This window comes from Lethenteron reissneri, chromosome 20 (genome assembly GCF_015708825.2).
Source record: "Lethenteron reissneri isolate LAM-NWPU_2019-01 chromosome 20, ASM1570882v1, whole genome shotgun sequence".
Classification (NCBI taxonomy): domain Eukaryota; kingdom Metazoa; phylum Chordata; class Hyperoartia; order Petromyzontiformes; family Petromyzontidae; genus Lethenteron; species Lethenteron reissneri.
Genome location: NC_083798.1, coordinates 7,398,416 through 7,411,855, shown reverse-complemented (window position 1 = coordinate 7,411,855; position 13,440 = coordinate 7,398,416). Strand labels below are relative to the sequence as shown.

Sequence of the window (13,440 nt, the reverse complement as noted above, 5' to 3'; positions counted from 1 at the left end):
ACGCAATACAAATGCAAACATAGCAATTAAGATTTATGGTTGGGTTTTACAGCTGAAAGTAAATTGAATAAATCACCATTGTCCCCTTAGTGATAGCATATATTTGACAGAAAATGGGACGAAGATGTTTCTTTACAGCACACCTTCATGTAACTTGCCGAGTGAAAACAAATATTTGTTACAAAGATTACGTTTTAACTCATGGGTTTTTTTCAGCAAACACTTTATTATACTAGCATCATGAATTTTTCCATGATTTATTATATACTTGTACTGCAGTCGCCAGAATAAATGCTGTGCTTAGTATTAACCATACCCCTGTTTTGGCATGCACAGTTTATTGCAGGTGAGTGTTGCGAAGGTGCAGAAGTATAAATGGGTACACAAAATTGTGTGGTTCGGGTATAGTGGAGGTCCTCCCACCGATTCCAACACGTCTGGTTGAGTGTAAAAGAGTAGACCAAACATTTCTCTCAAGATGAGCCCTCTGGAGCCTCATCTAATGGAGGTCTTCATGCCAACAAGTAATGTGAGCAAGACATTTGAAGGGTGACACCTTTACCGACACTTTGGTATTATCACATTAATTCACTGCTTGAGCGTTGCTGCTTCAATTGGTACCGATGGTAGTTTAGGCCCATACGTTACGTGGGTCTGCTTTGTTTGAATTATTTTTCATATAAACAGTTGAAAGCGCGTGATTGTTCAGTTGTTTTCATGATGCATGTGCATATGATAAATCTTCTTTCAAAAATAAACCGTGACCCGAGAGCCCAAGGCGACTTTATTTTGAGAGAGATTCACAATTGGTCGTGCCCAGACATCAGAGGCAAGATTTCCTGAGGCCTCCCGCATGACCACGATATAAACGCGCTTCGTCCAATCGCTTACAGACCAACTATAGTCTTGCTAAATGTATGAATATAATGCGTGTTCTCCGCACCCAGCAATGGCAAATTGAAATAAGTGACTCAATTATCCTCGCTTTATTGGTGCTTAAATAATTGGTGAAATACTCATCATCTGCTTTAGCGCATTAATGTATAATTTTAGAAATCCGGAATTAATTAGCTCTCTCCTGGTTATTACAGAAAGGACATGGGTTGTAATTGGACGCACACCTGTGCACAGAAAGTCACAGCGTATTTGCGGGCATTGAAAAAATAGGGCCTTTTCTGAACGCAAACCATACACGGTTGGTACGTACAGTGCGAAAGAGTTCAACGTACACACAAGGCTCAATTTGTTTCATGCGTTGTGTGATTATAAGAGTTATGGAAGCTAATAAATAATCAAGCCTTGGGAAAATGTTCTATCAATTACCAAAGAAATTATCATTCACACGTACGTTCAACAAGTAGTACAATTGTGTGTAGTGTTATTAAGGACATTTAAATACAATACCAATACAGTTATAATGGCAATACTCTTTTCATTTAGTATTATGGTTCACCTTTGACTGAGCTATGTGCCACCTTTAGATACTGCTTCAAAATGTTATTTTTCATGACATCTTTGAAGGAAACATGCTGTGATGTTTCCATCACTGACAATACAGTAAATTCTCAAGATGGGACTCTGGCCAGTAATTTCTTAATCAATACACCATACATTGACGATATAATTACTTTATTCATATATTACATAATACTTAGAAATCGTCATATATACTGTAGTCTAAAACAGTCAAATGTACTCTATATTTTAAGTGCAATCACTGGAAACAAGTTTTTATTGTAAATTGAAGGTTATTTGTAAACATGGAGTAATATGCACCATTAATTGAACAAATTAAACTTAGTGACAAGCTCTTGTGATATTTAATGTAACGGTATCGTTCATGAACATCGATTACAATTAAAAATACTGAACCAACACCTTCTTTATTGTTTTTATTGTAAACACAAACATAGTTAAAGAGCAAGAGCAATGACTAAGGTAACAATCAGTGAGTTATTTTAGCACCATAATTGTTGATTTGATTGTGGTTAAATTAACAAATGAATAAAACAAATCTATGTTGTTGATCCATTGCTCTATGACGTGTAAATTAAAATGTTTCCTCATCGTTTGAAACTCCTTTCATACATGCTGTTCAAGTTTCAAGTTTTCAAGTTTCATTTATTAGGTATAGCCCTGTGAGCCATGCGACTCTTGAGTCAGGTGCAACCGCAACAAACAAAATATGAACAGAGAACATCTTAAAGCGACGAGGCGCAACAGAAACATCCTGGCTAAATCAGCAAATCTTTAACTCCCTGATCCTATTCTCAATTCCACGCCAAAGAGCTTCCACTTTTCCTCTGCCTATGACTCAGTTGCTTGTAAAAAATAAATATCGAGATTCTGTACAGCATCTGAAAATGTGGTCACATTTAGACGAAATATTAGTTAAAAATTGCATCATATTAAATGTTGACTTAAAACTTTCGTGACTGCAGGAATTAATATTATTTGGATCTTTCGGTAAAGTCACGTCATCCTCCTGATGACGATCGCTTGTGTTGTGATCGAAACGTCGTAGTTTTTATTTACTTTAATTTTTTCTATCTACGTGACTTTACCGAAAGATCCAAAGAATATGTATCATATTACATGAACTTTACATGCTACTGCGGTGCTGCCAATATAATTTGCAGCATAGAACACAGGGGTGCCACCAAATTCCACTCATTTTTGCACCGTTATCTTAAAGCAAGATCCACAGGCTGGTGGTTGTTTATACGGAATTTACCGATGAGCGTACTTCACCACCAACACCACCACTATTTGCTGCTGCAGCCATCCTCCTTAACCCCATCACATCCAATATCCATAGCAGATGAAGACGAACAAGCTGCTCCTGCCTGCTCCGTCTCCTGACCCTTGCCCGCCGTCGGTGCTTTGCCGTCGAGGTAGCGAGCAGATCCGAGGGCCGAGCGCGCCGTGAGCGTAGGCCAGGAAGAAAGCGTGGCCCATCACGACGAAGGCGACGGACAGCAGCACGAGCAGACCGAACGCAGGAGGCTCGGGCGCTAGCAGCACGGCGGTGAAATGCAGCAGGTCGAGCAGGTAGTTGAGCGAGCTCTGCACGCCGCTCACCACGCCGCGCTCGTGCTCCGCAACCGTCTCCTGGAGCAGCTGCTGTCACCGTCAAGTCAAACGACCACAGCCCTGCCGGTGCCGAAAACGCAGACAGACTCGTTACAATGCAAAAGGGATGTTCGGCAATTGGCTTAACTGTTGAAGTCAGTTATGCGGTCAACTCCTCAGGTCGGAAATGCTGTGTAGAGCTTGTAAGGCATAGACATAGCAGCGTCTTCACAATAGCTGTCCCAGGTTGTTTGTGTAATCAGGTGAGAACTCACGGGAGCAGAATAGCCTCATTTGCGAAAGTAAACCCAGATCGTAAAAAATAAAAAATAATAACTATGAAATGAAGCAGAACCATGACGAAACAAAATCAGAACAAAAACAACTAAACATAAATTAGAGCAAAAAACATGCATTCGATATAATAATGTTGCGGATGCCAAATGTATTTTCTTTTAGTCATGAACGAGATACTCCCCTGTTGTTGTGCTATTTTTTGTAAAAACAATTATGAAAATGTATTTTTCTGGGAAAGCCTCACATTATCTTAAGATTCTCAGGTGGGTCCTGCATTGAAATCTTTGTCCAATTCCATTCAAGGGTATTAGTGATATCACTCAAGTCTCATAATAATACATGTGGGAGTGACACCCCAGTAACATCGCAAGAATACTCCTTTTTGATCATTAATGAAGCATCAAACTTCTTTTCAGACAGCCCAGTACAAACATCTGGTATAGCTACTAGAGAAGATCTAGTTTGTCTTTTGAGATCTGATCTTTCTTTACTGATCACGCTATCGCGGACTCACCGATTCGAGCCGCAATCACTCCAGTGAAGAGCAAGGCGACGGACACGTAGGAGTCCGGTGGTGCAAAATCCGGCTCATCGTCCCACGTCGCATTGGGCGCGACGCTACTCGACATCGTGGAAGCCACGAATTCACTTTGATTGCGCTGCACGGGCGCATCTGTAGAATCCCCCGTCATGCCGACCCCGAGCGAGCGGAACGGTGAGATCGACAGGTCCAACGGGCTGCCGGGTGCGAAGACGGACACGGCAGCAGAGAGAAAGGGCCGCAAGCTGGGCCACGCCTGACAGCAGCCCTGTGCGCACCAGCCCCACGGCCCGACGCAGCTGAGTGAACTACCACCGTGCCCAGGAGCCCCGCGACCGCCGACAGTGCTATGAGAATGCCGAGCAGCGAGGCAGAGATTCCCTGGGTATAGGCATAGCCCGTGGTGATGCAGTCGAAGCCCAGCACCGTCATGTAGAGGCAGGCCAGTCCCACACCGGCCAGGTACACGGGCTGCCGGCGGTACGTCACCCAGCCACGCCACAGCGTGCGGAATGGCTCCGTGACGCGAAGCCAGCGGCTTGTGGGCGCAGGCGGCTCCTCTTCCGTGCCCTTGCCGATGAGGGACTTGGCTTCAGGTGGGGCTCCTGTGAGTCAAATCAGCAACGTGGCGATCACACAAAGCACCCAGCTGCATATTCTTAGGTTTTTTCGGTAAAGTCACGTAGGTAATTTTTTTAAAAAATTATTTAAAGTAAAATAAAAATGAAATAAAAATCACGACGTTTCGGAGGCAACACAAGCTTCTGTCTTTAGGTAGAACCGTCACAGCACGATAGCTGTATCAAGTGAGAGAAATTCCAAGAAAACCGTCCTTGTATATATACTGGTTGAGGGTGGGAGGAGCCAAGGCAGGCTCCTGGATATTATTATTATTGTGAAGTTGGTGCAGCTAAAGCCGCTGCTAGGAATGAGCCTTTGTTGTGTAGACTGGTTGAACTGGCAGGTTCCAAGAGTTGGTAAGGTGCGGCTGATGTAAAGGTGCGGCTGCTGTAAATGGGACTGAGCCCTTTGTTATGTAGAGGTGGTGCGGCTGAACCCGCTGCTAGGAATGAGCCTTTGTTGTGTAGACTGGTTGAACTGGGAGGTTCCAACGAGTTGTTAACGGTGCGGCTGCTGTGAATCCTTGCAGTCACGAAAGCTTCAAATCTATAATTAACACCCAGCTGCATGCATCCCGACCGCTGAGGCTTGGTGTGGCATCCATCGTCCCAGCAACATGACGAGTCTGACCTGTCACGTCGGCCCCCAGTGGCTGCATCTCGAGTGCGGATGCCGGGGGCCACTCCGCGTTGCCCTTGTGTGCCAGGGCGGGCACGGCGAGGTACACACGCCGCAGCAGCCAGTACTCGACGGCCATCGAGCCGAGGTTCCAGACGGCCACGAAGGCGCAGGCCACAGAGGACGAGGCGAGAGACACCAGCTGGCCCACCGCCAGTGGCGCCAACACGTTGCTAACTTGGTCGATGCGCCGCAGAATGGCGTTCATGTCTGCCGGGATAGGTAGCAGCATTAGTGTTGCATTTAGAGCAGTGGCGGCTCCTGTAAAATCTCTCAGGGGGGGCAAATGTCTGGATGATTGATAAGGATAAGGTCCACCCATGCAATGGATAAATTAACAGCTTAAGCATGTAAAGGCAACTTCACTTCTTTAATATTCATGAAAAATAAAGTGACTCTTACAATACATCTTGTTTGTTTCTATACTCACTATTAATACTAGGTGGCGACAAATTATATTGTTGGATGAAACGTGCTTACGTATGATGACGTAAGCACGTTAGTGCGAGCCCTCCCGGAAGCCATAGAGAATGCATTGGAGCGCCCGCCGTTCGAAAAAAACATCTTTGAATGTAAGTCTATGGGGCCACTCGGGGCGATTCTCAGCCGGAGTGAAATCGCCCAAAAAGAGGCGGTACTCCACAGAACGTGACATGACGCTGATTGGACTATATCCAGAGGCACAGTGACGGCTAGCGTGACTCTGTGGTTGAATGACATTGGTGGTGCGTCGCCCAATCGCCCTAATGAAGAAACCGCCCCTGATTTAGAGGGATGGGTAATGGCATTATTTCTGATTCACTAGGGGTGGAATGGCGATTTAAGCACTGCCCTTGGAACCTGGATGCCTGTGTTCGATTCCCAGCCACGGCCGATATCACTGGCAAGTGATGTCATCTCATTGTGAACCTTAAAAAATCAGCGGAGGCATTTTAGACATCCATACAGATTACCCCGAGGGTGTGCTTTGGTTACCAAACCTCCACATGGCGTTATGAGTTGCTATCCCAAGCAATACACAAGAAGAAGAAGTGGTATCAGAACTTGTCCTGGCCCTCCAATGGGTTAATTCAGCCTAGCATGGTGTATAAACATCAGCTATTGTTGCCTTTACAACTTCTCACTAACAGCACCGTAAGTGGTCAAACGGTGGTGAGCACATCGTGCTATAAACTAGACAACCTACATTTGATTCCCGGCCATGGCTAAAATCAATGGCGAATACTATCTAAACTGGTCCTGCGCACCTTCCCCACCAACCTATACCCTCCGGAGTGGTAAAGTTTGGTAAATTTCCCCATGACTGATACAATGTGGAGAGGCCCTTTAACTACCAAGTGGATTGCCAAAGGGCTATAAATGAACAGCACTAACATCAACAATATGTAAGGCTATACGGGAGGATCTATGTCTTTGTGCGTGATTGGACCTGCCAGTCGTCCGCTGTGACCCTCTGCCAGCACCACCACCCAGTCGCGCTGGATGGTGATCGTGGTGGCTGTGCTCGCGAGGTTGGCCACGTTTGCTGTGCCGATCACCACCACGTAGCAGAAGACCTTGAGTCGGTGTCAATCACTGCATGCAGGACCAGAGTAATACCTTTACACATGCAAAGCACTAGCCACCATTGTCATACATAATCGTTTAGATGGCTAGACATCCTGGCATCCTGCTTTATTCTGTGATTTGATCACTTCTAATAAAGACACTTCGCATTGAGTTGATGTTTAAATCTCCACACCTGTCTGGCATTTTTAGCTGGATGTTACCAAGCCAGCCATCTGCTGTTGAGTGGTTGGTGGTCTTGCTTTGACATCATTCAAATAGCGGTTCCACTTTGTGACATTGTCACGCCCAAATAGCGAACAGGTGACAAATACAATTAATAATGCCCTTCATCCAGGAAACCTCACTGCGTCTTGGGAGCATTTTTCATTCAGGTTTTGAATTGAGACATTTTGCCAATTCCAATGTGGAAGGAAACTGGAGTACCCAGAGAAAAAAATCTATGCATACGAGGATATACCATTCAAAGCTCGATACAGTTACATTCAATTCAATTATGTACTATCATCTCCTGACCAGCTAGCAGTCAAAATTTACAAAACTTGGTATTCAATTGCAGTCTCCCATCAAAGTACTAACCAGTCTCACTTCTGCTTAGCTTCCAAGATTAGACAAAGTCTGGTGCGTGAAGCATGATTTAGGCTTAGGTAAGTCATCCTAAATGACTATGTGTTAACATTAGTACTAAATGTTAGAAATGTCTTGTTCTAAAACAGATAATAATTACTCACAAATATTGCACCCTTTTGCCTTTATAGACTCCAAAATGCTTATTCTGTGACACTCTCTTTGAACGGACACATTGCATGCCTTCAAAGGAATTACTGACATCAGTGTGGTAATGTCAAGGAGTAAAATATTAATATGTAGTTGAACATTGTCCTCCCCATTCCCTGACCACACACATTTAAAAGTATATTGGATGAACTTTATGAAGGTGTTACCTTTACCATAAACTACAGACTTTCCATGTCTATTATTTACAAAGCTTATTTTAAACTTAAGGGCTTCATAAGACAGATATAATGTATTAATATCAAAGAACCTTACGATCAGCCAGCCATCCCATATGTTGGAGATGTCATTTCTATACATGAAGATCATCATCAAAACGATGCCACAGAAAATGACAGAGGAGTTTTGTATCACGAGCGATGTCTGCGCCACTGCAACACAGAAACAACAACACAGTCATACAATGGTGAACCCGTGTGACATTTCACTGGTAATATCATAAAGGACAGGACATGCACCACCAAAAAAGTGGGATTTTGATTTGAACACCCATCATTTTACATGTCTACAAGTGCCTGCATGTAAATTGTTGACTAAATTCCCCAAAACAATATTAATATTTGATCTCTTCGGAATAATTAATTGTCAATAATGATATTATTTGAGTCTTTTGGTAAAGTCAAGTAGATAGGTTCAAAAAATAATAAAAGAAACAAAAAACTATGACGTTTCGATCGCAACACAAGCGACCGTCATCAGGTGGAAAAAGGGGAGGGAACCCACTAAAGGCAACGCTGTTTACAAGGTTTAAAATGGGCGTGGCCCAGGCGTCCTGGCATCAGAACGAAGTGGGCGGGGCACAAGCGCCCTGGGGTCAGCACAAGCGGAGATGGTTATGTTCATGTGAAATCGTAATTAGGAGAGGGGGAGCCGCATGAGACGTGGATGAATTAAGAACTTGTGGTACGCCCAATGCAGGGGCGATACCGCAGGAACTGGAATTGCTTGTCCCATCTTTGGCAAAATAAAACTAACATCGGAAGTTGACAAGATGTAAACATCACAGCCAGTTATGACTTAAACTGGTTGATGACTTCCTTCCAATGATTTCTGAGTTTGTACCCATCCTCTCGGTTGAAATTGTTTCTGTATATATGGATGGCTTCATGAACGAATCTTTGTTGATATCCAGAGAAATCAATTTCGGGAGAGCCAACCGCATTAAAACAATGATCAGCCACGGCTGAGGTGTTGGTCCTCCCGTGTTTCAAATCTGCCTTATGTTCATGAACACGATCCGAGACATGTCGCTTAGTTTCCCCAATATAACTAATGCCGCAGACACAGCTTAGTTTGTAGAAGCCGGGTTTATTTCATGTCAGGGATATTATCCTTCCCAATTTTATGCACCGTGTTAAATCGAACCTGGATCTTGTGTTTGCGCATGATTTTGGAAATATTTTTGGTGACCCCTGCTATGTATGGCAAGGTTATGGTTTTGATTGGGTCCTCAGATGGCTCTTTCCCAATGGTTGGGGTGATAGCTTTACGGATTGTGTAGTCCAAATATCCATTCGTCTTGAGAGCTTGGTGCACGTGTTTCAGTTCACTTGCTAGGTGATGATGGTCGGAGATACATCGAGCTCTATGGTGTAGTTTTTTATGAGGGAATTCTTCTGGGATGGGTGGTGGTGGGAGTCGGAGACACATCGAGCTCTATGGTGTAGTTTTTATGAGGGAATTCTTCTGGGATGGGTGGTGGTGGGAGTCAGGTTTTAGGTAGGCATCATTACGGGTTGCTTTCCTGTAGACAGAGTAGCCCAATCATTAATCAGCTGATGTGTGGTGCTAGATTTACTTTCTTGCTACATCGCAGGACAACGAGAAATGGAGGTGGCTTGGGGAGGTCTTTATCCAGCAGTGATTTATCGTGGCTTATATTGGACCTTTCCGGCTTTCGAGAACACACATGCTGTTACACCGCTGTGAGACTACGCTTCTCTCTGCCTCACCTTCACCAACCCCCACTGACCAGCATTGTGACGTGTGGCCAAACAGGCCCTCATCCAGCAGCGGATTGACAGAAGGGCTGTACATGTAATGTAAGATATACTGCATATAAGCAGGATTCCACTCTGTGCCTCCACATATAAATACAATACGTGTTAAGTGCGGCTTATTGTAACTCCAGATCAATGGTATCGAGCAGCATTTGTTTAACCAAGCAAACTCTAGAGTGGTTCCAATCTTCTGGGTCTCATCAAAAGAGCCAGGCTTGTTATACAAATGCTGCCATGTTGCCCGATGTTAGTTGTCAAGAACAATGCAAATAAACCATAGGTCCCTATTTAACGCAAAAAAGCATTACAGAAAACATATGGACTACGCGTTATTGTCGAGCACTACGAATGTAAGCATGACACTGGGCAAATCTATGACGGCGCCGCTGATGACCGAGTACCCTTGATCCTGGAGTTGGTGTCCACCCAGTGGCCAATGAGGGCCCCGCATATCAGCACAGAGAATGCCACCACCAGCCCGTACGCTGCCGTGAGCAGCAGGCTGTTCCCGTAGAGCTCCACGAGGAAGAGAGCCACCGCAAAGTGCCACATGCGGTCCCCCTGTTCTCACGCAGCACCACCACCACCCACCACCACCACCGCACATGTGCTCTGCTCAGTGCGGTCACTTGAGTTTGGTGAAGATCTGTGCCATCCCCCCCCCCCCTTGACAAAATCTGTAGTGGTGCTAGCCCTTTAGGGATTCTAGTTCTACACAGATATCTGTGAACTGGACATCTGTGAAACCTACTGAACAGCTGTGAAAAAGAGCTTCATAGCTCATCGGATTACTACAGTAAAAAAAAAATCTGATTCTGAAAAAAAGAAATTCTGATATTATGTTTGGGTGCATGTATGTTAAACTTCTTTCGCACCGTACATAGCCAACCGTGATAATCGGAGGTGCGGGGGAAGGACAATAAACCAAATAAAAATAGCTGTTGCAAAGAAATTGGTTTCAATCTAGATTTAAAAGTGCCATAGCTCCAATGGCTTCCTAATATCGTAAGGAATGCACATATCTAAATGGTAGTACTGTTGTGTGAAACAAATAAAGTAAAAGGCTAATTACAATTATTTTAAGTGTTATTAGCATTATGGGAATGTTTCTGTTTACAAGCATCTGAGTTCCAGCTAATATTTGGAAGCACCCCTATTATGTCATCAATCCAAGGACAATTGAGTTACTTACTAGTGGCCCTAAGCTGTTAGTCTATGCCAGCACCACCAGTGGGGAACGTGCAGAGAAGATCTTATGACGATGCATTATTATATTACAGTATATATCTGACCTGTTTCATATATGAAGCTGATGCTCCCAAACTTATGAAAAAACAATCTGAAGATATAACAGATCAAATCATTAATATTGATTTAACTTAAATAATGGATATTGAATTAATACTGACTTCACTTAAATATCTGATTACACAGTATTTTGTGTAATTATAGCCTCCAATACATTATTACATGCAATTCATTACAGAAAAAAACGAGTTTTGCATTTAAGAAACACTTTTGTATTATTCATATGTACAGCAGTTCTATGTAATATTAGAGAACGCACCCATGTTGACAATGCATGACAGATGTAAATGAGAAACCTTGAGGACCTCAAGAATCTCAACGTGTTATCTGCAGACAAGGAACGTTTAATACACAACAAAGGTAAAGCATAAGCCACATACGTAAAAATGTTTTATCTGTATATCTTGTAAAAAAAATCTGTGCAAGAAATACATTATTCCATCATATTATAATACGAAAAAACTTTGCAACCGACAAAATATTCAATACAAGCATCAGTCACCACAAGGCACAATGTGGCATACAATACATCGAATTCAGAGACCTTACCCCAGCAAGTCACCGTCTCCGCATCTCCCGCAGGTAAATCTCTTTCACTATGTGTATTTCTGGAACTCATGTTGCGAGAGTTTCTCTTGAAATAAAGGTGGCAAACCTAATGTGCGGGTCTAGTGAACAGACACTATACAAAACAATCTTATATTTTATATTCGTATTGGATAATAAATTGTTACTTCCAATTATACCCCAACAGTACTCTTCACAAAACTGTGAAAACGTATACCCTGACAAAACTGTGCATGCCTACACAGGGCAGACCATCGCTGTGAAGTCGTCTATGAATCATCATCTACGTAACAGAGAATGCATACAAAGTACTGTGCTGTTGTAAACGTGATTCATAAAAAAAACTAGCATTAGTTGGTTCAAAGGTGTTCCATTTACTCCAGCGAGTTAAATATTGCAGGTGTCCATGTGCGCTCACCTTCTCACGTGTGGCGGAATCATATATTTACATCGCAGTGGACTTAGTAATAAATGTACGAATAGCCAAACGTGGCATACAATACTAAATGTACATGCTGCTTAAGCATACATTCAGATAAATAGCAAACATAATTTAACAGGGCAACGTATATCATACTGTGAGATTTAATGTGCAAACCCTCATGAATTGAACTGGCTAAACGTTGTAAATCCAGAACGTTCTGCAAAAGGTTTCAATAAATACTGATAATTAAGAATATGATTTCGTGTGGCAAGCAGTATAAACCTCTATTGGCAGTTTTCAACATAGTTACACTTCAATTTACATGATCTTATTCCTCAAGAATGTTTACTGCATGCACGTAGGTAATATATTACAGGGATGTCAACATATTGTAATTTAAAAACTAGGAGTCACTTTCAATAGACACAAATTATATATTGGTACAGTTACATTTGCATCTAGAACATCCACTGGAGTTGGTTCAGGGGCTTGCAAAAGATGAATCTGCCTATTTGTATTTGATGAGAAAATAAGCTCATCTACACAACATTAAGCTCATGAATTCTGCCTTGAGGCAACGGTTAGCACACTAGACCTGCAATCCGAAGGTCACTAGGTTAGATCTCCCAGCCACAAGTTGAAATCAACAAGTTTGTTAAATTCCTCCATACTTCTGTTCACCCAGGAGTATAAATGGGTACACCATACTCTTTGGTTTTTTCGGTAAAGTCACGTAGGTTAAAAAAGAGAAAACAAATAAATTAAACTGCAACGTTTCGAAGGCAACACAAGCCTCCGTCTTCAGGTGGCACCGTCACAGCAACGAAACGTCGTGATTTAATTGATTCGTTTTCTCTTTTTTAACCTACGTGACTTTACCGAAAGAAACAAAGAGTATGGATCCTTGCAGTCACGAAAACTTCAAATCTGGGTACACCATAGTTAGTCACTCGTGCGGTGGGGCAAAGCGTGGATACTCTCATCTCTTCCAAGACGTTAGGTCATTTTTAATCAGTAGGCCAAAAATAGCTGCTAGTAGAGACACTTATAGGTGCAACCCTGCAGTTGCTTGTTCATGCAAAAGATCAATCCTCACATTGGCACTAACCTCATAACACATGCAGTGCATCTGCCAAAATGACACAGGAGGTAGTTTATCTTTTATTGGCCTCTGTAAATTGAACTTAGCGAAGATAGCTGCATACGAGAACCTTTACCACGAGGATTAAAAGCCAGCACGTGATGGGCACGTGGTACAGGTACATTCTTGTGCTTCATGTGTGGTCACTGAGTTGCTCAATACATATTCTGCTTTCAGTATTTTGTATATATATTATGCCAACAGCGTTGCCATTGTTGAGTATATAATAATCCTTCTAACATATTATTTTGTTGTGTCATCTATTGTCATGTTGAGATCTGGATAGAGAAGTTTCCTGAAATAATGTCCAACTGTTGGCTCCGGATGATTGAGAATGGATTTTACGTATTATTTCCAGAGTTTGACAACTTTTCCATGAGTCCTGATCATTTTACAATATTGATATCTGATGAATCCAACTTATCATGTC

General features: G+C 42.8%; 1 protein-coding gene across 1 annotated transcript; it reads right to left on the bottom strand.

Moving 5' to 3' along the window:
- Window positions 1–1,877: 1,877 nt before the first annotated feature.
- SLC40A1 (solute carrier family 40 member 1) lies at window positions 1,878–12,567 on the bottom strand. Its single transcript, XM_061554731.1, is given in 11 exon segments — window positions 1,878–3,123; window positions 3,125–3,153; window positions 3,884–4,133; window positions 4,135–4,218; window positions 4,220–4,515; window positions 5,162–5,419; window positions 6,639–6,765; window positions 7,826–7,941; window positions 9,972–10,131; window positions 11,138–11,205; window positions 11,428–12,567. Coding segments are annotated over 11 exon segments (1,782 nt in total). The 5' UTR covers window positions 11,498–12,567; the 3' UTR covers window positions 1,878–2,799.
- Window positions 12,568–13,440: the final 873 nt, after the last annotated feature.